The sequence below is a fragment of the Schistocerca serialis genome, chromosome 5 (genome assembly GCF_023864345.2).
Source record: "Schistocerca serialis cubense isolate TAMUIC-IGC-003099 chromosome 5, iqSchSeri2.2, whole genome shotgun sequence".
In the NCBI taxonomy this organism is placed as follows: Eukaryota; Metazoa; Arthropoda; class Insecta; order Orthoptera; family Acrididae; genus Schistocerca; species Schistocerca serialis.
The window spans coordinates 1,350,989-1,376,055 of NC_064642.1; the positions used below are offsets into that span (position 1 = coordinate 1,350,989).

At 40.9% G+C, this 25,067-nt stretch overlaps 1 protein-coding gene across 2 annotated transcripts in view; it reads right to left on the reverse strand.

The window, feature by feature from the left end:
- Window positions 1-784: 784 nt before the first annotated feature.
- The window catches only part of LOC126481956 (sodium/potassium/calcium exchanger 3-like), a 277,761-nt gene continuing 253,478 nt past the window's right edge, over window positions 785-25,067 (reverse strand). For both annotated transcript variants that reach the window (XM_050105915.1, XM_050105914.1), the window contains 2 exons: window positions 13,612-13,713; window positions 785-1,185 (listed from right to left, as the gene is read on the reverse strand). In XM_050105915.1, the coding sequence (XP_049961872.1) occupies window positions 851-1,185; window positions 13,612-13,713 (437 nt within the window). In that variant the 3' untranslated portion in view covers window positions 785-850. The remainder of the gene's footprint in view (window positions 1,186-13,611; window positions 13,714-25,067) is intronic.

The window sequence follows — 25,067 nt, forward strand, 5'->3', positions numbered from 1 at the left end:
TTTATTTTTTTAGGGGCAAACAGGATATTGTAAGAAGTCATAACACTATTAATATATATCTAAACAATAAAAATTACTTTATATGCCAGAAACTAATGGTTGAAAAACAAATTGGATAGTAAAATAGGCTGACTACATAGAAAATCAGATTTAACTATAAAATATATTGTAGGAAACAAGACTGCATGATTAAAAACGAGGAAATACACCATAATGAATCTTACACTTCAGAAAATTGAATAATGAAATCAGTCTGTTATATCTTAAAAGTTATTTCAAGACAAATAATTAAAATAAGTTTCACACTACACATTTGCAGCCATATTATGTGTGAAGTATGTGGTAAATACCCATAAATAACAAATGCTGCCCACCTCTGATGTTAGTTGATATTTAAAGCACACACACAATGCAATTCATCATAGCTGCATCTTTCTGATAATAAATGTTTTGACTCATGTGCTGTCACAGAAACTATGACAATGGTTTTTGTGGATCACAATGTGTGAATGAATAACTGAGTGAAAGAATAAAACATATGGTTGAGATGAACACTCACAAGATCATTGTTATTAGTGCACACATAGCTTACAAAAGGTGTGAAATGGCTACTGCTCTATGTAATACATAATAGTGGTTATTGCGCTTGTTACAAGCTTTGATTGTTATAAATGTGTTCAGTCTCATGAATGAAGTATTTCCATGCTTTTTCCCATGATGACATTAATTATTGTGTGTTATATGTACTGTCAGCACCATTCTGCTTCCATATCATTTTACTTCATTGACATGATGCAATGTTTTTACTTTATTTTATACATTGAAAGAGAGTCTGACACATGATATTATTTCACCTGTCACATACAGGTAGGTTAACTGGAAAGAAAATATTAAGCTCGACGAGAGATGCAAGAACTAGAAACACAATATAAAAGATAAGAAGTATTGTACCAAATACTGAACAAAGCTGGAAATCAAAACATGCAAGACATATGTAGAACATCAACAATGTCACAAGAAGAGAAACTGTACTGTAAAGTAGCCCGCCAGAGCTGATGTTAACCTGGTGGGCTCCATTCCCACCAGTCAACACTGTAGTTTTCAGCAGCCAAGGAAGTCCCAGGCAAAGAAGGATGTTGAATGTGTTGGATCCTACTGCATTAGTGATGCCCATTGCTCCTCGTCCTAGAAAATAGAATTTTCCTTGTTGTTATGTATGTATCAAGACCGGAAAAACAGAAGTTACTCTTAAGTAACAAAATACCTGTGTACTGTGTTGGGCATGCAGTCCATATTCTTTTTGAAAAACTATTTTATACTTTGTTAGTGTTATTTTCTGGAAGAAATAATTAATAACTTACCATAACTTGGAAGAGAACAGGTAGTATTTTATTCTTTTTTAACTGTTCTTACTCCACATATAAATCTTTTATGTCACATAAAATAATAATGTCAAAAGGACTTCTAGTACCTTCCGCCGTGGAAGTCGAACACGTGCCAGAACAAATGGACGTGGTCAGCCCATAGAGGGCTCCGCCTCCGCGGCGGCTATTCCGCTCAGCGAGGGCGCCACCGCTACGCCACCTGCAGACAGTGGCCAATAGCCGCTCCCTCCAGTTTCGTATATAGGGACCCGCTCTGCCCTAGTCCAGTCAGTCTGGTACTCGCTCTGGATTTCGTTTCTATCTCAGCGGTACTGCGTTCTGGTCGTTGCTCGTTGTTGACATTTGCCTGGCTGTGGTTCCGAATGGATTTACATTTGGTGTTTGGTGTTGTGGTTTCTACAAGCCTCCGTTGTTTATCTCTTCCTTGTTGTGTCGGTCATAGTCGGTCGTGGTCGGTTGTTGTCAGTTGTCGTTGGTCTGTCGTCCGACTCGTCCTGTGTTTGCCCGGTGGTGCGTGCTCCACCGCCAGTGGCTTCCCCGACTGGCGGCTCCGATCCACAGCCCAAGGCATTTCCACAGTTGGTTTTGGCTACTACAGGACTGCTACTCGCCATACAGAACTGTTGTTATTCCGTCCTGCATTTTCCATTGTGTGATTTTTCACTACATATTTTGTACGGTGGACAGAAAATAAATGTACAGTCAACACAACTGTCTTCATAAGCTCAGGTATCTTCAGTTTGTACAGCTTGTACCAATGATAGCACAACACGCAATGGTAACGGTGGCAGCACCTCATGTAACACATTTATAGCAGTGTTTCTTCCCTTCTTACTGTAACAATTTTAGTTATGCAACTTTTGATTTTTTTTGATTGCATATTGTTTTATACATACATTATAACATTTACTTTCATCTGTTTGAAATGTCAAATGCTTCTGCCTCTAATAAACAGATGAGAACAAATGTGTACAGTTATGTGATAGCCACGAGCCAGCATTTGAGGATCTGGAATTTTGCTGAAGTAATGAAGGTTCACATCCACTCAGTACCAATTTTTTTGTTGGTTGATGTGTTGCAAGTGTAACACAAATATATCTGAGGTACACCAAATATGATAACACACTGCACCACAGACAGGTATATGACAGACAGTCATTTACTGCCATTAGAGATAGTGTCCAGGCAGTCATCCTGTAAGACGGTTTCAGTGCTAGCCACAGGCCAGTGTTTAAAGATCTGGATTCAGCCAGGTGTGATGTTCAACCTCACTGTGCCCAGAAGTTGGTGAAGCAGTGGCAAAAGATGAGTAACCGGCTGGTCTCGAGGCTGGGCTACGGAAAGGTGTTGACGCCTCACCGAGGCAACACGTTAGCTGACATCCATATGGAACATCTGTTTATAAACACTGTTCAACTCAAGAATGGGCAATGGCCTGCCATAGTGGATACACCGGTTCCTGTGAGATCACCGACGTTAAGTGCGGTCGGGCGTGGTCGGCACTTGGATGGATGACCGTCCAGGCCGCAATGCGCTGTTGCCATTTTTCAGGGTGCACTCAGCCTCATGACGCCAATTGAGGAGCTACTCGACCGAACAGTAGTGGCTCCGGTCAAGAATACCATCGTAATGACCGGGAGAGCAGTGTGCTGACCCCACGCCCCTCCTATCCACATCCTCCTCTGAGGATGACACGGCGGTCGGATGGTCCCGGTAGGCCACTCGTGGCCTAACGACAGAGTTCAACTCGAGAATGAGACCACTTTCCCTGGATGCTTGCGAACTGTTTGCATCCGTTTGCATGATGCTGCCCTTAGAGCCCATAGGGGTGCTAATAAAGAGGCCCTCTCTGATGACCACAAACTTTATAGACTTGCCTTCGCTCATCTGAATGTAGACCGTGACTGACACCGTGTCATCTTTTCAGATCTGATGATGATCTATAGGTTATGGGGAGCACATTACAACCCACACTACATTACGAGCCACATTACGTGGTGCAACATTTTCATGCTGGCCGCATCAAGGTCTCCTGCTGTGGGTGGATATCATCAGACAGGGCAGGAGTAGTTCATTAAATCTATATTCATCTTGTCATGAATCAGTATGTGCACATCATTAAACATACATCAAAACTGAGTGACCCCGTTCCAGCGGGACCACTCACTGGTTCACATGAGTCAAATAGTTCAGCAGCGGTCTTCACAACAGGCTGATGTTGACGAATTTAGGGGCCAAAATGAAACGTCACCTGATCAACTGGGGAATCTGGTGTTAGAAACAAGCGACAGTCTTGTGGATGATGAGACATATTTCCAAAGGCAGGCTGCCTCCATGCCTCTCCAGATGAGGCACGTAATTTTTGTCAGTGGTGGATGGAGAACTTCCCCACCCCCAACATTACTCTACTTTATATTACAATATTTGATAATATGCCTGTATGTTTGTTAATAGTAAATCTATGTGAAACACTGTACTTTAAATTTTATTTATTGAATTCTTGTTACTTAATAGATGTACATTTGAAGAAAAGCACAAAAAAGTCAATATGAATAAAAATAGAAATGTCCTAAAATACGACAGTCAGAGAAAACAATATTGATCATTAAACTCTGAAATAATAATTTTTTTTGCTTTCATGAAGTTGAGACTCATATGTCTCAAAGAAATAATAATTCCATTAGAGTATTTTCTTCCTTAGTGTCTCTCCAAAATTTCCTACATTTATTGTGCAAAGAAGTGCACTCAGGGCATACAAATGTTATTTTTCAAGTTAACACCCTTTGAGCCGCCCCCCCCCCGCCCCGCCCCCCCCCGCCCCCCCCCCATGAACCATGGACCTTGCCGTTGGTGGGGAGGCTTGCGTGCCTCAGCGATACAGATAGCCGTACCGTAGGTGCAACCACAACAGAGGGGTATCTGTGAGAGGCCAGACAAACGTGTAGTTCCTGAAGAGGGGCAGCAGCCTTTTCAGTAGTTGCAAGGGCAACAGTCTGAATAATTGACTGATCTGGCCTTGTAGCACTAACCAAAACGGCCTTGCTGTGGTGGTACTGCGAACGGCTGAAAGCAAGGGGAAACTACAGCCGTAATTTTTCCCGAGGGCATGCAGCTTTACTGTATGATTAAATGATGATGGCGTCCTCTTGGGTAAAATATTCTGGAGGTAAAATAGTCCCCCATTCGGATCTCTGGGCGGGGACTACTCAAGAGGATGTCGTTATCAGGAGAAAGAAAACTGGTGTTCTACGGATCGGAGCATGGAATGTCAGATCCCTTAATCGGGCAGGTAGGTTAGAAAATTTAAAAAGGGAAATGGATAGGTTAAAGTTGGATATGGTGGGAATTAGTGAAGTTCGGTGGCAGGAGGAACAAGACTTCTGGTCAGGTAACTACAGGGTTACAAACAAAAAATCAAATAGGGGTAATGCGGAAGTAGGTTTAATAATGAATAGGAAAATAGGAATGTGGCTAAGCTACTACAAACAGCATAGTGAACGCATTATTGTGGCCAAGATAGACACAAAGCCCACACCTACTACAGTAGTACAATTTATATGCCAACTAGCTCTGCAGATAATGAAGAAATTGAAGAAATGTATGATGAAATAAAAGAAATTATTCAGATAGTGAAGGGAGACGAAAATTTAATAGTCATGGGTGACTGGAATTCGAGTGTAGGGAAAGGGAGAGAAGGAAACGTAATAGGTGAATATGGATTGGGGCTAAGAAATGAAAGAGGAAGCCGCCTGGTAGAATTTTGCAATGAGCACAACATAATCATAGCTAACACTTGGTTTAAGAATCATGAAAGAAGGTTGTATACATGGAAGAACCCTGGAGATACTAAAAGGTATCAGATAGATTATATAATGGTAAGACAGAGATTTAGCAACCAGGTTTTAAATTGTAAGACATTTCCAGGGGCAGATGTGGACTCTGACCACAATCTATTGGTTATGACCTATAGATTAAAACTGAAGAAATTGCAAAAAGGTGGGAATTTAAGGAGATGGGACCTGGATAAACTGACTAAACCAGAGGTTGTACAGAGTTTCAGGGAGAGCATAAGGGAACAATTGACAGGAATGTGGGAAAGAAATACAGTAGAAGAACAATGGGTAGCTCTGAGGGATGAAGTAGTGAAGGCAGCAGAGGATCAAATAGGTAAAAAGACGAGGGCTAGTAGAAATCCTTGGGTAACAGAAGAAATATTGAATTTAATTGATGAAAGGAGAAAATATAAAAATGCAGTAAATGAAGCAGGCAAAAAGGAATACAAACATTTCAAAAATGAGATCAACAGGACGTGCAAAATGGCTAAGCAGGGATGGCTAGAGGACAAATGCAAGAATGTAGAGGCCTATCTCACTAGGGGTAACATAGATACTGCCTACAGGAAAATTAAAGACACCTTTGGAGATAAGAGAACGACTTGTATGAATATCAAGAGCTCAGATGGAAACCCAGTTCTAAGCAAAGAAGGGAAAGCAGAAAGGTGGAAGGAGTATATAGAGGGTCTATACAAGGGCGATGTACTTGAGGACAATATTATGGAAATGGAAGAGGATGTAGATGAAGATGAAATGGGAGATACGATACTGCATGAAGAGTTTGACAGAGCGCTGAAAGACCTGAGTCGAAACAAGGTCCCCGGAGTAGACAACATTCCATTGGAACTACTGACGGCCTTGGGAGAGCCAGTCCTGACAAAACTCTACCATCTGGTGAGCAAGATGTATGAAACAGGTGAAATACCCTCAGACTTCAAGAAGAATATAATAATTCCAATACCAAAGAAAGCAGGTGTTGACAGATGTGAAAATTACCGAACTAACTTTAATAAGTCACAGCTGCAAAATACTAACACGAATTCTTTACAGACGAATGGAAAAACTAGTAGAAGCCAACCTCGGGGAAGATCAGTTTGGATTCCGTAGAAACACTGGAACACGTGAGGCAATACTGACCTTACGACTTATCTTAGAAGAAAGATTAAGGAAAGGCAAACCTACGTTTCTAGCATTTGTAGACTTAGAGAAAGCTTTTGACAATGTTGACTGGAATACTCTCTTTCAAATTCTAAAGGTGGCAGGGGTAAAATACAGGGAGCGAAAGGCTATTTACAATTTGTACAGAAACCAGATGGCAGTTATAAGAGTCGAGGGACATGAAAGGGAAGCAGTGGTTGGGAAGGGAGTAAGACAGGGTTGTAGCCTCTCCCCGATGTTGTTCAATCTGTATATTGATCAAGCAGTAAAGGAAACAAAAGAAAAATTCGGAGTAGGTATTAAAATCCATGGAGAAGAAATAAAAACTTTGAGGTTCGCCGATGACATTGTAATTCTGTCAGAGACAGCAAAGGACTTGGAAGAGCAGTTGAATGGAATGGACAGTGTCTTGAAAGGAGGATATAAGATGAACATCAACAAAAGCAAAACGAGGATAATGGAATGTAGTCGAATTAAGTCGGGTGATGCTGAGGGAATTAGATCAGGAAATGAGACACTTAAAGTAGTAAAGGAGTTTTGCTATTTGGGGAGCAAAATAACTGATGATGGTCGAAGTAGAGAGGATATAAAATGTAGACTGGCAATGGCAAGGAAAGCGTTTCTGAAGAACAGAAATTTGTTAACATTGAGTATAGATTTAAGTGTCAGGAAGTCATTTCTGAAAGTATTTGTATGGAGTGTAGCCATGTATGGAAGTGAAACATGGACGATAAATAGTTTGGACAAGAAGAGAATAGAAGCTTTCGAAATGTGGTGCTACAGAAGAATGCTGAATATTAGATGGGTAGATCACATAACTAATGAGGAGGTACTGAATAGGATTGGGGAGAAGAGAAGTTTGTGGCACAACTTGACCAGAAGAAGGGATTGGTTGGTAGGACATGTTCTGAGGCTTCAAGGGATCACCAATTTAGTATTGGAGGGCAGCATGGAGGGTAAAAATCATAGAGGGAGACCAAGAGATGAATACACTAAGCAGATTCAGATGGATGTAGGTTGCAGTAGGTACTGGGAGATGAAGAAGCTTGCACAGGATAGAGTAGCATGGAGAGCTGCATCAAACCAGTCTCAGGACTGAAGACCACAACAACAACAACAACAACAACAACCCTTTGAGAGCCCAAGCATAATATTCCATGGACTGAAACCATTTCTTTAGTTTAATCTTCAGATAAATGAATACACATTCAGCATCTTCTTCTTTGAATGATTGTAAGATTGTGTTTTCCATGTTTTTCTCTTTTTCTTTGCGAAGAACAAAACTTTTGCTTCTGTCTCTTCGATTCCATCAGTTTTCTTCTCTTTGAATTGTTTCAAATGTTCCCAGTATGGAGACGAGAATAACTTCTTGACAGGTTTAGAACACACTGATTTTACTATAGCTGGTGGCTCATGATGTGAGCTGTTAATTTTGGGAGCTGGCTGGATACCAAATGGACTCACATCTACTCTGTTGTTTGCATCTTGTATGTCACATTTCAACAGCAAAGTCATTGTCCCTAAGTATATGTCTGTTACGTGTGAAGAGCCCCATTTTCCAGAGACAATTTATAGCATTTTCCATTGTTACTGCTCTCAAGTAGGCTGCTCTAAATACATATGTAATCAAGAATAAGGTTACTTCTTGACCTGGGTTTCTATTTCTTGGGGATAACACATTGTAAACAGACCCTTGAATTCCACACAAGAGGCTGCATTTTATGTGTTGAATGGGGTGATAAACAGATGATGTGGACATGGTTTTCTGTTGTTTTGTGTATCACACAAATGTGATATGATGCTCACAAAGTATTAGCAAACAGGATCATCACCAGAGGGCTTCACAATGTTCACAAAATTGTCAAGCCACTTAGTAAAACTATGAGTCTGGATTCAGCAAGCTAATATGAGATAGCATGTCCTCATAGGCAATACTGTCACATATTAGGATGCCCATTGTAACACATATTAAGAATAAGCCATCTTGCTCTAGAAACATAGCCTCATAGTTACACTGCTCAGTTTGAAGAACAGCTCACTACAGAGATGACAGAGGACTTTGTGAAGAATGAAGTCACATGAATATTGTTGCAGCAGCTATTCAGCTTCCAATACTTGCATACTTTGCTTACTTTCATTCTATTATGTCATATGAGATCATATTCTGGGGTATTTAGTTAAACCGAGCAAAGGTTTTTAGAGCACAAAAGCATGTTATACGATTTGTTTGTGGTACATGTACAAACCTGTTCAAGGAGCTGAGTATTCTAATCACTGATTCTCAGCATTTAATTCCTTAATGAAATTTGTTGTAAATAATATGTCTCCATTTCTAACTGACAGCTCAATACATAGTATCAATACTAGTAATAAGAACAATCTACATAAAGGTTTAAAATCACTAATCTTGGTCCAAAATGGGGTCCAATATTCAGGAACACACATTTTCAGTTCTACACTCAAGAGGATCATCTCATTTTTGGCTCTAGGGAATGAAAACAATCTGATCTAATCACATATTAAATCCCTGCTATCGCATACATTCTCTCTTATGGTACTCAGTTTCATCTTAACGACTTTTCTGCTGCATCTGCTTTCCCATTCTGTCTCTTACTTCTGCGATCAGTTTTGTGCCTACAGACAAAATTTTCTTTTCAGCAACTTAATTTGGATCCAATTGTTTTCAAAATTGAGAATGATGGTGAATTTCAGTGTTCCCAAACAAAAGGGACAAAAGGATTGTTGTTGAGCTTGGTGCTTACATTGGAATGTATAAGCTGATGAAAAGTATATCATTACCAACTTCATCCACACCAAAGAATTCAATACTTATTCAGTTACTCTCTCCTGCATGTGAAATACAATTTTTGCAAAAAATAAAATGTTGCTAGATGTCTGCTCTAAAAATCATTTACTCCTCAACATAATAATATTCTCTCACTCCTGTAAAATGAATGGGGTGAAAGTATCGCCACAACTTGTGATGTGGCTGCACGTGCCGAGAATGCCCGATGTGGGACTTAACCATTTTTCGTGCAAACAGTTTTGTTTCGTCATCTGTACATGCTAACAACTTACAGTGTGCATCATTAAAATGTTTTATACTATCAGATAGTTCTACTGCATTTTCATAAGCATAAGCATGGATTCCAAAAATGATGGTTGTGTGAAACCCGACTTGCACTTTTCTTGCATGACATCCGCAAGTACACGGATCAAAATGCAGTATTTCATAACTTCAAAAGAGGATTTCATTCAGTACCACTCCTACATGTATTGTCAAAAGTACAGGGTTATTCAAAAAGATGCATCCAGTTTAATTAATCTGCATTTCACAACATATAAAAGGAACACGAAGAGTCTACATATCAAAGAGAAGAGGAAGGCCCAAAGTTTCATTTTGTCAACTGCTAATTTCGTAAACAGCCTCATGTGGAAGAGTATAATTCCATGCTTATGCAATGTAGAAAATTTTTTGAATTTTTGCCAGAAATGTGACACTCTACCCATATTTTTGTGTGGCATTGGGAGATTCTACCCAGGTTACGGCAAAAAGGGCCTGCTTCCCCTAGCATGCACATCAAATGGACTTTCTCATGACGACAATGTTGATGACGAGTGAGGTAAGTCGTTTTCTTCATAATTACAATTATTTTAGTAACACTCTTATTTTTTTGTTGCTGTAGTGACCACTATAAACATTCTCTTAACACCCACAACCACAGTCGTGTGATCAATTTAGAATCGCAGTACAATATCCATCGTTTGGAGCCCACAACTTTGGTAGGACAACATTCTAGGAAACTACCCCCTAAGTGTGAAAAGTGGCTTTTTCGCTGAAAATTAAGTGATCAACAATGCCACTCCCATCCTCATTCAATTGTTGCAACTTTAAACAAGACTCAAAATGGTTGTCTTTGTCATAGTCATTGAGCTTCTGCACTAGCTCCAACTTGAATGGTTTCATAGACAGCTTCTGTCACAGGACTGTCCACACTGTCATTGGAACCATTTTGAGTTCACAGTTTGCACAATGCAGCAATTTCTTTGGACTCCTTATGAATGTCTCTTGTAAGCACTCCACATTCACTTCTCTCACACTGGGATGTCTGCTTATCTTTGCCGGGAACAAACAATCTGTCGTAACGAATTTGTTGTGCCAGTGGTAAATGGCCTTCCTTGTTGGTGGCTTCTTACCGTACTTGGTTCTAAACATCCATTGAACAGCTGTAGCGCACTTCCTTTTGTCGAACTCCAACACGCACAAAGCTCAATCCACACCTGAACTCGCCATGTTTGTGACTAGTGCCGAATATTGGCCAATTACCAAACTATGCTGTGGCGGTATACATGAAAAAAACTTTCAGGGTTTCTCTTCAAAATGACATGTGTATGGCATCTCTACAATGTTTGGTTCCTGTGCAATAAATAATTGAAAGTGTTCCCGGACTTTATGTACACCCTGTATTTAATGAGTGACTTGTCTTCAGATATCGTGACATAGTTCAACTGAAATATGGCATCAGGCTACTGTGAGTTGTAAGAAATTATGAAGATATAGTGTTGAAAGCTTAAGCATTTGGGGATATGTAAGTTATTTTGAGGGTTTCTTGTCCTATTGCCAACTTATTGAACTAAATGTAGCTGCATAATGTCTTCAAAGAGCAAATATTATGAGGCTGTACTGAAAATCAATGCCTAGAATTTTTTATTCTGTTCTCAATATCGACTGAGGCTTTACATGTGATGTGTATTACTCGGTTGACTTTCTCACTTCACTAACAAACACTGCCACCCTCTGCTGCTAGAGGGTTCCAAATTGCAGTGTGTAACGTAGTGGTGTAAACATAACTAAGTTGGTATGTGAGAAACAGCATGCTGTAACTGAGTTCCTAACCACAGAAAACTGAAAGCATCAATTTGAGGTCATCCATACATGGAGTACCCTCTCTTTTAGCATGACAATGCCAGACCACACAAGGGCACTGCATCATCCGTGACAATCTGATGCCTCGGGTTCTCTGTCAATGAACATCCTGCATACAGTAGTCCCCACTTGGCCCCATACAATTTTAATCTGTTTCCAAAACTTAAAGAACACCTTTCAAGTCTTCACTTTGACAGAGATGAAGCAGTGCAAGCAGAGGTGAGGCTGTGGCTCCGCCAACAAAGTCGAACATTCTATAGTTAGGGTATCAACAAACTGGTCTCTCATTGGGAGAAAAGTGGAAGTGGTGGGGAGGTTATTTCTCACTTCTGGGCATGACTAGAGCTAATTCAAACCTGGGCAGAGAATGTGACTCAGTTGCCCCTGTCCTGTGTGATACTGAGTAACAAAAGGAGCAGAGGAACGCTCCTCTGTGGTAACCCAGTGGGGATCAATCAGATGGAATTACCGTTCGTGATTTGTTGCATGGAAGGGACTTCTTGGTATGGAATGGGTGGCAGCCATTGAAGTAAAGGTATTGTTAGTGCTTGGTACTTCTGATGTGGACGGAGGTACTTAGGTAGCCTTCTTGAAGTGGTGGCCAACATCGAGGCAGGTGGCTTGTCACGCTGAGGAGACCAGGTGAGGCGAATGGGAGAGTTGTTGAGGTTCTGGAGGCATGTGGACACGGTCTCCTCATCCTCAGTCCAAATCATGAAGATGTCATCAACAAATCTGAAGCAAGTGAGGAATTTGGGATTCTGCATGGTTAGGAAGGTTTCTTCTTGACAGCCCATGAATATGTTAGCATAAGTGGGAGCTGTGCACATGCCCATTTCTGTACTACAGATCTGTTTTTAGCTGACAGCTTGAAAGTAGAAGTAAATGTGGATAAGAGTATGGTTGGTGATAGTGACTGAGAAAGAGATTGTCAGTTAGGAGTCAGTTGGGCATTGGGAAAGTTAGTGCTCAGTAACAGCAGCAAGGCCTTAGGCATTAGAGATGTTAGCATAGAGGGAGGTAACATCAGCAGGGATGATCAGGGCATTGGATGGTAAAAGAACAGAAACTTTGGAGAACCAATGGAGGGAATGGTTAGTGTTTTTTTATATAGGAGGTAGGTTACAGGTAATAGGCACTGTAACCAGCAACAATGGGGCATTTTTGGCAGTTGGGTTCATGTACTTCAGGAAGCATGCAGAAGTTAGAAGTGCAAGGAGTGGTAAGTGTGAGGAGAGAGACAGACTCAGGGGAGAGTTCCTGGGACACACCAGAGGATTTGATAAGGGACTGTAGAACCTGCTGTATTTCTGTAATGGGGTCACTGTGGCAGGGCTTGTAGGTGGACATGTCTGACCACTGGCGGAGTCTTTCTGCCAGGTAATTCCCGTGGTTCAAAGACAGTGGTGAAGCCTTTGCCAGCAGAGAAGGTCTTTAACACAGTGAGGCCTTAGCACCCAGAGATGAGAGTAGCCATCTGTGTGTGATTTGTGCAGGTGTGAAGAAATCTGATTCTTCTGCTCCTGATGAAAGACTTAGTCTGAAAATAATATTTCTAGCATTATGTTTCATTTTGCCTGTCTGTAACTCAAAACCTCCTTTATGTGGTGAGTACAAAACCAATCTTTTCTTATTCTTGTTATTACAAAGTGTTAAAATGTAGTGCGTTGGCCAGAATTTAAAATTAAAAACATGACACCAATCTCTAGTGGTGCATTTTCAGTTTTAATGTCTGACCAGTTTACTACATCTCAGCAATGCATGACGAAATAAACATTAGACTGTAACCCAAATAATTCTATTTATGTTCACTATAAAATGGGAATAAACCAAAATCTGTGCAATAGGGACGATTGCCAAAGCAAAGAGGTGTTTTAACCAATGACAGCATGTACAATAGATTGTTGTCATTCATAAAAGGTGTGGTAGCTGTTGGTATGATTAGTAGATGGACTATCAACAGCTACTGCCTACACATCAACAGGGTTGCGAAGGGGTAACAGCTAGGTTCGTTAAAGGTTAACACTGATTTGTTATTTACGCCACATCTTCCCTACTTCTACCTGCTGTTACCACCATATGTACTTATTTCCTTTTCCCTCTTTCACTTTTGTATTTGTCTTTCTCTCCCAACTAAGCAATAGCCTAAAGCTTCCCCAGTAATTGAACTGCTTTTTCATCTATATGTCTGTCCTCCCCATTTCAAATGCACTTCTTTTGACAACAAGTACATAGAAGCTCCTCTTCTGTCCCATATAATATTACCTAAATATGGCTATGACATGGAGAGAAAAAATTGGACACTAACCTTGTCTTGTAACAATGATGCTTGACATTGCTTCTGGAAGACTGGTACCAATAGCTAGTAGTGTCAGTCCCACAATGGAATCTGGTATGTTGATTGTGTCTCCTGTAAATGAAAAAAGGGAATGTCAGAGATACCCATTAACATATGCAGTGTCAGATAAATGACGTTTGAACATCTTTAGCCAAAAGCAGCAACAGGGTTTGTATTTTGCTTCTAGATGTCAATCATTATACTTAGTGTGCTCCTATTCAGATAAGTTGGCAGATCTTGGAATAGCTTTTGTAAGAACATCATTACAGAGTATTGTTGGTTTACAACACAGTTTCATTTGCTGGATGATATTCTAAGCATGTGCACCACAACCACCCCCCCCTCCCCCCTCCCCCCCCCCCCCCCCCCCCACACACACACTGTATCATTAAAAAGATGAAGCTATAAACTGCATAAATGCGCTATGAGGTGAGATGGCATGGTCACTGATTGCACCCAATCACTTTTGTATGTCTTGGCCACAATATTTATTCACTTATAAGGCCTTTTGCATTTTGGCTTTTTCTATTTTCAAAGGCAGAACTACACAATATCATTCACATGCATTAAGCCAAATGGATCTGTCCAATACGGCTACAAAGTGTCTAGTCAGTCTACAGTGAAGCAGACAATGGCTGTTGACTGAGGCAGTATGAGGGTGGATCCAGTAGTGGAAACATCCATTAACAGTTTAGATGCATCCTTGTAAATGTTGGCAACACTGCGCCGACGCGAACTCTTTGAGTATTTGCTGCAATAAATAATTATAAAAAGCGTTGGTATTAAGCTGTTTTTAAACGTTTACAGTTGTTATAAATATAATCTAAGTGTTGTTAAATTAGTGGAAGTGTTAGTGAAGTATAAAATAAGATTAAATGGGGTAAGAAGCGTATTATTCTTCTCGCACCTGTAGCACAAATCCTAGGCCTAATTTCACGCGTGTGAATCGTAAGTAAACAGTAAATTAAACATTTCCAGTTGGTATAAATGTAAGTGTTATTACATTAGTGGAAGTGTTAGTGAAGTGTTAAATAAGATTAAACGGGGTAAGAAGTTTATTTTCCTTCTCTCGCCTATAGCACGGATTTTAGGCTTAATTTCACGCACGCCTATCAAAAGTAAACAGTGACTTAAACTTATATGTAATCACCAGTTTTTTTTATTCAGTACTCTTTCAAATTATTTATATCTGTCTGAATAGTTTTGGTCAGTACTTGAATCAGTTTATACGATTTCTGTTTTTACCATGAGTGAGAAGTGTGTGACATGCCGTAGGATCGTTAGTTCCAGGGTGTGGTGTGATGGGTGCTCTAGTTTCTTTCATTGGGGTGAATGTAGTGGTGTGGGAAATGGGGACATTAATGAGACTCACCAGTGGTATTGTAGGATTTGCAGTAGAGATTGGAAAATACTGGAACAGAAAGGGAAAATTGCAGCACTTCAAGCTGACTTAGACAAGGCAAGGGAGGATCTGGACAGGTTAAAGAGGGAGAAGGGTGAACAGAGGTGGGAAGTGGCAACAGGTAATAGGGGGAACAGGCAAAGGAGAGCATCGGACAGCTTTGTCATAAATCTTGAAAATAGATTTGACCTGTTGCTTTAGTCAGAATCAGATGAGCCTCATGTAACTGAAGCTGTAGAAAGAGCACAACAAGCTTTCAAGGACTTGAAAAAGGTAGGGAAATTTGTAAATAGAAAGAAAGTTTTGTTGTTAGGTAGCACCTATGGTAGAGGTGTTGGCCAACCAGTGCAGGAAAATCTAGGTCCGGAGTACCAGGTCACAAACTTTTTCAAGCCTAGTGCAGATCTGGGTCAGGTAACAGAGGAGGATGCTGTGGTTATGGTGGGTGGTCCGGGAAATAGCATTGACAGACACTCTGAATATTCCATAGAGAGTGACCTGGTGAAGATAGCATCAGCAATGAAGCATACGAGTGAGGGATTTGTGTCTGTGTTGAGATGCCATGATCAGCCTCATCTGAACTCTTCTGTCGGGAGAGTGAACTTGGAGTAGGAGTGGCTGCTTAGGACAGATATAGGTGTGGGAGTGACAAGTCGATAGTCGACAGGACACTGAAACATTCTCTTTGTGAGTGAGGTTCTTTGGAGGAAACAACCAGTGTTCATTTCCCGCGTTAACGTACGTATGTATTGTGTCTATGCGGTACAATAAAGGTGGTTATGCACAGTATAAAATCCACGCAAGTGTTTTCCTTTATGTAGTGAAGTTACCCCTACATAAGTGGTGACCCCGTAACTAAGTGTTGTGACAGTAGGCAAGTTTCTTTAGATATTTTCCGCGACGTCTCATATCGACATGTCTTCTGCACAGGACCTCTTCCGCGACATCGACGGCATCATCCAGAATATCAAGAAGGAGCTCGACACAATGCAGCAAACCCCGCAGTTCACAGTGCCGCGGATTCCTACATCTCATACCGACTTCGGCCAGGATGTTACGTTTCCAACCGCGCCGCGTGTGCCGGCGGTTCCCGCGTCGCTGCCACAGGATAGTGCCTCACTCCCATGAGTTTCACACTATCCATTCATCGGTTATCGTGGCCCACCCGTGTCGTGGTTACAAATTCGGCCCCCACCTTTCATTCCCGAAGGCCTGGAAATTTGGTTCGCTATTATGGAGAACATTTTCGTGCAGCAACAAACAGTCAACGATTTTGAACAGTTCACACTAGTGATATGCAACCTGGACCAACGTGCATCGTCAGTGGTATCGGATATAATTATGCAACCTCCACCACAAGAAGCCTATGCCACACTCAAGATGGTGTTAATTTCACGTTGCACAAAACCTGTGGACCAGCGGATAACACAGCTCCTGTACCACGAGAAACGCGGTGACAGGTCACCTTCAGACTTTTACCGACATTTACGTGCTACAGTGGACACTTCCGTGTTCTCAGATACATTACTTGTCCACATCTGGCGACAGCAGTTACCTCTGCAGGTGTGCTAAACCTTAATTGCTTACGAGGGCTGGCCATTAAGCGAGTTGCTGCAAGTGGCTGATAGAGCCCACTCCCTGCTCGACTCGCGCGCCACAGTGGCCGCCGCCGCAACCACCTCAGCCGCCGACACCAGCCGAGCACGGCACTTCCACCCTTTGGTTGAGGGCAGGCAATTCACCATATACACCGACCATTAACCTCTCGTGGCAGGTTTCTACAAAACCAGCGATTCATGTTCCCCCCGGCAGGCCCGCCATATCGAGTTTATATGCCAGTTTTCAACAGACGTGCATTACATCCATGGTGCTGACAACATTGTCGCAGACTATTTCTCATGCATTAACAGGATAAGTCCAATGTTGGATTATTCTGAATTGGCAAGGGCACAGGCTTCAGATGCGCAGCTGCAGTCCTTGTTGGTGGACCCATCCACTGGCCTACGTTTACAACTTGTGGACACCCCCTGCAGCCCATTTAAGGTATGGTGCGACACCTCCATGGTTAGACCATGCCCATACATCACCTGCCAGTTCCGACGAAATGTATTCGACAGCATTCACAACCTGGCACACCCGGGAACCAATGCCTCAGTGAAATTAGTGACGGACCGTTTTGTGTGGCCTTCAATCAAGAAAGATACACGGGAGTGGGCCCGCAGCTGCTATCAGTGTCAATGTAGCAAAGTGGGACGCCATGTTCATGCTCCAGTAGGACAATTCCCAACGCCAACAGCACGTTTTTGGCATGTAGACATTGACTTGGTTGGACCCCTCCCCCCTTCGTAATGTTACAGGTACTTGTTCACGGCAGTGGATCGTTGCACGCGGTGGGCAGAGGCCACACCAATCAGAGACATTTCTGCAGAGACTACGGCACGGGCATTCTTGGAAACTTGGGTAGCTCGTTTTGGGCGCCCATTATTCGTTACCACTGACCAAGTACGCCAATTCGAGTCGACACTGTTCCAACAACTGTCGAAACTCTGCGGCTTCCAACGAAATCGGACAACTAGCTACCACCCGGCCAGCAACGGTTTGGTAGAAAGGTGGCACCGAATGTTAAAGGCTGCCCTGATGTGGCACGAGGACTCATGGACTCAAGTGTTGCCATTGGTTTTGCTGGGGTTACGGACCGCATTAAAAACGGACATCAGTTGTTCCTCAGCAGAGTTGGTATATGGAGAACCACTACGTGTTCCAGCAGAATTCCTTGCACCAGTTCCTCTCCCAGATGAGTCACAACTACCCCACCTCTGGCAACAAATGAGGAAGCAGGCAGAGACGCTACGTGCAGCCCCAACGTCTCAGCATGGCACGCATCCAGTGTTTTGTACACCAGTCCCTCGATACTCGTTCCCATATCATGCTCCGCACAGACCTGGTACGTCATTCGTTACAGCCACCGTACACTGGACCGTACTGAGTGCTAGGACAGGGCACACACACAATGGACATCCTCCTCCAGGGAAAGTCGACCAAGGTTTCCATGGAGCGGGTAAAACCTGCTTGGACAATAGTAGCACCGACTGCAGTCTCACAGACAACTTCAGACACAACTCGCAATGAACCCACACCTCCCGCAGAGCCAGACAGCTGTGACCCACTGGAGCTCCACACCAGTGGACCTAATGCAGCAGCGGAACCAGCAAGCAGCACCCACACCCGCACTATCCGCACTCGGGCAGGCCGAGAGGTGAAGTTTAAGTACCCCACCATACCGGGTGCTCCGCACTTCAAGAGGGGGGTGGGGGGACTGTGTGGAGTGACAAGTCGATAGTCGACAGGACACTGAAACATTCTTTTTGCGTGTGAGGTTCTTTGGAGGAAACAGTGTGTTCATTTCCCGCGTTGACGTATGTATGTATTGTGTTTGTGCGGTACAATAAAGGTGGTTATGCACAGTATAAAATCCACACAAGTGTTTTCCTTTATGTAGTGAAGTTACTCCTACATAGGGTCCCATATTGGTTTGATTCCTGTGGATGCTATCAATAGGTGGGACTACACTAGGCATGGCCTTCACCTCAATAGGAAAGGGAAGGGAAAACTGTCTGGATTGATTGCAGAAAACTTAAGGGGGGACACTGTCACAAGTGGTAAAATACCAGCAGTCATACGTGTCAGACGGATAGGATAGGGAAGGGGGAAAGAAAACGAGTTTTAAGAGAGACTGGCAGACACACTCAGTTTGAGAAAACAGATGAACTGGAGTCAGATTTTAGCATACAGCCTCCATTTAAACAATGTTTAACAGCAAGTAATCAGAAACTGCCAGTTCATCTTCGCCAAAGCAGTTATAATCCCATTAGTATGCAGTATCAGTTATCTTTATTACACCAGAACATTCCGGGACTCAGAAATAAAGTTGCTGAACTACTCACTTGTATTGATTAAATGAATTCATCTAACCAAATTGACATAATCTGCCTCTTTGAACATCAAGTGACAACTGGTATAGATATGTTAGACATTTCAGGATTTAAGCTAGCTTCCTACTTCTGCAGAGTAGATATAGATGGAGGAGGAGTTGCCACATTTATTAACAACTGCCATAAATTCAAGAACATTGACATTAATAAATTTTGTTTAGAGCAGCATCTAGAAGCATGTGCAACAGAAGTAGAGTTCATAACAGATCCTATATAATAGTAACTATTTAGCGAGCACCTACGGCAAATTATAATCTATTCATAAATCATCAAGAAGCTCTTTTCGGTTATTTAACAGGAAGAAACAAAGAAATTTTGATTGCTGGTGACTTAAATACAGATTTTCTAATGCAATCTTCCAGTAAACATTTACTGCAGTTAGTAATGTTGTCTTTCAATCTAACTAACACTGTAAACTGGCCAACTAGGATCACTAAATCCTCAAGGACAGCCATTGATAACATTTTTATAGACAAATCAAAGGAACAAAATCATATCATAAAACCAGTAATAAATGGACTATCAGATCATGACATGCAGCTCCTTGTTTTAGATGTAAATTCTAAGCAGATTATCAAGACTGCTAAATCTGAGTACAGGAGAGTAATCAATCAACCAAAAAGACATGAACTGGAAAGATGTTTATAGTGCTCATGACATGAATGAAAAATATAACACATTCATGAACAATGTCAGTACCATGTTTGAAAACTGTTTTACCTTAAGAGTTACTCAAATTAAACAGAAGTCTATAATAAAACCATGGATTACACAAGGAATAAAGATTTCCTGTAAGACAAAAAGGAAAATGTATCTGTCGACCAAGAATAGCTCCAATGTTGATGATTTAGCTAAATACAAGGAATACTGCAAAATATTAAAAAAAGTAATTCAGACATCTAAACAAATGCACTATGAGAAGAAGATAGCAATGGCAGAAAACAAAATAAAAACAATATGGGATATAGTGAAAGAGGAGACCGGTAGAACCAGAATGGAACAAGAGCAAATAGCATTAAGGGTAGATGACACATTAGTAACTGATGGGCATAGTGTGGCAAATCTATTTAACAAGTTCTTTATATCTGTTACTGATAGAATGGGATTGTCAGGATCAGTAAATAATGCCCTTGAATATCTGAAACTAGCCTTTACAAATAGCTTCAGGTACATGAATATGTCACTCACTTCACCAAAAGAAATAACTTCCACAATAAAATCTTTAAAAACAAAGCCTTCTAGTGGTTACGATGAAATATCAACAAAGTTAATTAAGGCATGTTCTTGTGAGTTTAGTACAATTCTAAGTTACTTGCGTAACCAGTCAATTATAACTGGGACATTTCTTGACTGGCTAAAATATGTAGATGTTAAGCCACTATTCAAGAAAGGGGATAAAGAGATACCATCAAACTACAGACTGATTTTTCTTTTCCCAGCATTCTCAAAATTTTTAGAAAAAGTAATGTACAGGCAGCTTCTCAACCATCTGACCACAAATAACATATTATCAAGAACACAGTTTGGATTTCTGAAGGGTTCTGATATCGAGAAGTCTATTTACACCTACAGTGAAAATGTACTTAATTCATTAAATAACAAATTACAAGCAGCAGGTATTTTCTGTGATTTGTCAAAGGCATTTGATTGTGTAAACCACAACATCCTTTTAAATAAATTAGAATTCTATGGTGTCATGGGCAGTGCTGCAAAATGGTTCAAGTCATGCCTAGCTAACAGGAAACAAAGGGTGTCAGTGCAAGCGACTAGTGAATTAAGTCATCAGTCATCATCAGACTGGGAAGAAATTACATGTGGTGTCCCACAAGGATCCATCTTAGGACTATTGCTTTTTCTTGTGTACATTAATGATCTCTCATCAGTTTCACTGCCAGAAGCAGAGTTCGTTTTGTTTGCAGATGACACAAGTATTGCAATAAATAGTATGTCGAGTGTAGTTCTAGAAAGATCTGCTAATGATATGTTCATGGATATTAATAAATGGTTTAAAGCAAACTCACTGACATTAACCTTCGAAAAGACTCACTATATGCAATTCAGAACCTGTAAGAGGTTTCCACCCAGCATATGCATAAATTATGAAGAAGAGCAGACGGAAGAGGTTGAAAGTCTTAAATTCCTGGGATTACAACTAGATAATAAATTCAGTTGGGAGGAGCACACCACAGAACTGCAGAAACGCCTTAACAAATCTGTATTTGCAATTTGAGTGTTAGCTGACATAGGCGACATAAAAATGACAAAGCTTGCATACTTTGCCTACTTTCATTCCGTAATGTCATATGGTACAATATTTTGGGGTAACGCTTCAAGTCAAACAAAAGTTTTCAGAGTCCATAAGTGTGTAATACGTATTATTTGTGGAGTAAATTCATGGACGTCCTGTAGAAATCTCTTCATGGACCTGGATATACTAACTACTGCCTTTCAGTATATTTACTCCTTAATGAAATTCATCTTAAATAATATATCTCTTTTTCCAACAAACAGCTCAGTTGATACATACAATAACAGGATTAAAAATGATCTGCACAAGGACTTAAAAGCACCTACTTTAGTTCAAAAAGGGGTCCACTACTCAGGAACACTCATCTTCAATAATTTGCCAGCAAACATAAAAAATTTAGTTACAAATAAAGATCAGTTTGAAAAGAGCCTGAAAGACTTACTAGTGGCCAACTCCTTCTACTCCACTGACAAATTTTTAATAGAAACAAATTATGTATTGTATATATTCTTACTATATTGTTGTTTCAGCTTTATATATAAAAAAAGGAAAAAAAAGACATGTCCCACATCCACAAGGATCTCCTCAGCACAGATCTATCCAATGAAAAACTAATCTAAATGAACAAGAAGAGCCGGCCAAAGTGGCCGTGCGGTTAAAGGCGCTGCAGTCTGGAACCGCAAGACCACTACGGTCGCAGGTTCGAATCCTGCCTCGGGCATGGATGTTTGTGATGTCCTTAGGTTAGTTAGGTTTAACTAGTTCTAAGTTCTAGGGGACTAATAACCTCAGCAGTTGAGTCCCATAGTGCTCAGAGCCATTTGAACCGTTTTTGAACAAGAAGAGAGCAGATTCCGAGGGCTTTTTAAGTATTAGCATTCTTTTACAAGTGCTTGGAATAAATAATATATACATTTATTATTATGAATATATACATTTATTATTATGCATGAAAATGTTAATTTTGTGGCCTATTTTAGCTTCTCAGATAACAGACTGTAATTATGAAGACTAAATAAATATGTTGAACATCTATCCTTCCTTTCCTCATTGGACAGCATGCCGTTTTCAAACTATTTGCTCATTTAAAACCCATGTTTCCCTTTTGTTTGTTACTACTGGCAATATATACTGGTCACAGATTTCCCTTTTAATGTACATTGGAAAGATACTAATGAATACAGTATTTAGTTAACTAGAAGCCATATTGCTCCCCTGCTTATTTCTTTACCTGTCCAGTATTATCTTTCTTACACTATATTCATCTGTTTCACTTGTTTTGAGTTTTTGTGATATTCAAATGTATTTTTGTGTATGTTCACAAAGTTTTTATCCTCTACTATGGATGCTTGCTCCTTCCATCTGTACCAGTACAGAAAACTTTTCAGTCCAGAAAACTTTCCCTATCCATAACCACAACCCAGTCCCATATACTGTTCCTCCAATGTTTGTTCACTCATGGAATTTCCCCCAAACTGCCTGACCATCAAATTACCCACCTCTGACTGTGGCAAGATCCTCTATCTGTTCAGATTCTACCAGTCCATAGCCCTGAACAATCTAGTCTTGGAAAGCCATATAAATCAGGCCAAAACCTCCCACCATCTGAAAACTGATCCCAACCTTACAATCCTATCTGCCAACAAAGGCAAACCTGTTGGAGGGACTCTTCCAGCTGTCAGATATGTTCCCCTATAAAACCTCCCAAAATGACCCCATTACAGCAGCATCAACAGTCCCTCATCAAATGCCTAGGTCCATCCAAGAACCCTCCCCTGAGTGTGTTTCCTCCCCGCCCCCACCACTCCCCATCTTCAGTCCTCTACATGCTTCCTACAGTACATAAATCCAACCACCCAAAATCCTCAATTGTGGCCAGTTACTGTGCCCCAATGAGAGAATCTCAGCCCTTGTGAACCAACACCTCCAGTCTATTATCCATAACCTGCCCTTCTATATAGAAGACACCAACCACTTCTCCAGCAACTCTCCACAGTACCTGTTCCTTCAACATCCAGCACCCTGTTCATTACTGACATTGCACCTCTCTCTACACTAACATCCCCAATGCCCATAGCCTTGCCACTATTGAACACTACCTTTCCTAATGTCCAATTGACTCTGAACATACAACCTCCTTCCTGGTCACCATCACCTATTATATCCTCATCCATGATTACTCCTCCATTGAAGGCATCACCTACATAGAAATCTGTGGCACAGCAGTGGACACCCACATGGCACCATTCTATGCCAATCTATTTGTGGGTGATATAGAAGAATATTTCCAAACCACCCAGAATCCCCAACCCTTATGTGGTTCATATTCATTAATGACGTCTTCAGAATCTGAAATGAGGGTAAGGACACCCTATCCACATACCTCCAGAACTTCAACACCTTCTCCCCTATTCGCTTCACTTGATCCTCCTCAGCGCAACAAGCTACCTTTTTCAATCTTGGCCTCCAATTCAAAGACAGTACTGATGTAAGTACCTTTGTCCACATCAGACCCACCAACCAACCAACAATACCTCCACTCCAAGAGCTGCCACCCATTCCACACTAAGAAGTCTCTTCCATACAGCTAAACCACTCATGGTCATTGTATCTGTAGTGGCAAACAATCCTTCTCCAAATATGATATAGTATCACTTCATAACCTGAACTGTCACTTTTGCCTGCGGGAGTGCAGCTTTGTAAATAATATTATTGGCTTGTTAGTGTTCAGTGATTTTTAACACGCTTGTGTACTCTGTGACTTTACTAACAATTTTTTTCTCAGATTGTAGGCTTGACTACGGAAGGACGTATTTTCAGAGGAGGTGTAATTCTATCGTTAAAATGGAAATGACAGCTGCCACTGCTGTGAGATATACGAAAAGATTAATTTTTGTCTGTATACACACCCATCTTAAAAGGTAAAATTTTTCTCATTTTTGAAGTGAATATTATGCTCATCTTTCCTCTCCTAGTAATTACGATACAAAGTGCAAGCAAGCATAAGACTTAGGATTTTGAATGCTATGTAATACTGTGTGATCCCTGTTTAATATCATGATCTCTTGGAATGAACAGATTCTTTTTGTGAAAAGCGAAAATTTGTGAAACTTTACCTACCTACACAGAGTATCACAGTTGTTCAGAATCATATCCATCTGACTCGCTCTTCAATAACAATGTCAAACATTTTTCAGAGCAATATTATGATGCGGATCTTGAAAAGCTGTTTCTTACACTGGCTGCTAAGAACAACAATCTTGAGTGTGCTCCATTGCACTCCGGAGAAAAGTGAAAAATTAATAATTTACCCTTTTCAGCCAAGAAGACAGTAATTAAGACCCACAGCACTTATTATTTTATTTTTGATGAAAAGGTCAGTTTCAATTTTCACATTAAAAAGTAACACCAAAGGACAGATTTATTTAAATCATTTAATACTAGGGAGGAAAGAGGACCTAGTAAGAGTAGAGAACAGTAATTACAATTAATTTTGTAGTGGAAAGATTTGAGGCTACCTGTCTGTTTGTTCTTTTTACTCTTCTCAGGAATACTTAATAATTTTTCTAGTGGCCAAGGGAATGCCATTAGAATGCAAAGGGTCTCACTGAAGCCTTTGCAGGCTGTTATTACCTTCCCAACCTTGTCCAGAAACAGAACTTCCACATTTTGTACCCCCAGTCATCTACCATCCATCATATACCCACCATCCAACCACAAGAAACCACCCTTCTCATGATTCAAAGTCTGGATCAACTGAATCAGTACAACCTAGGACTGGAAT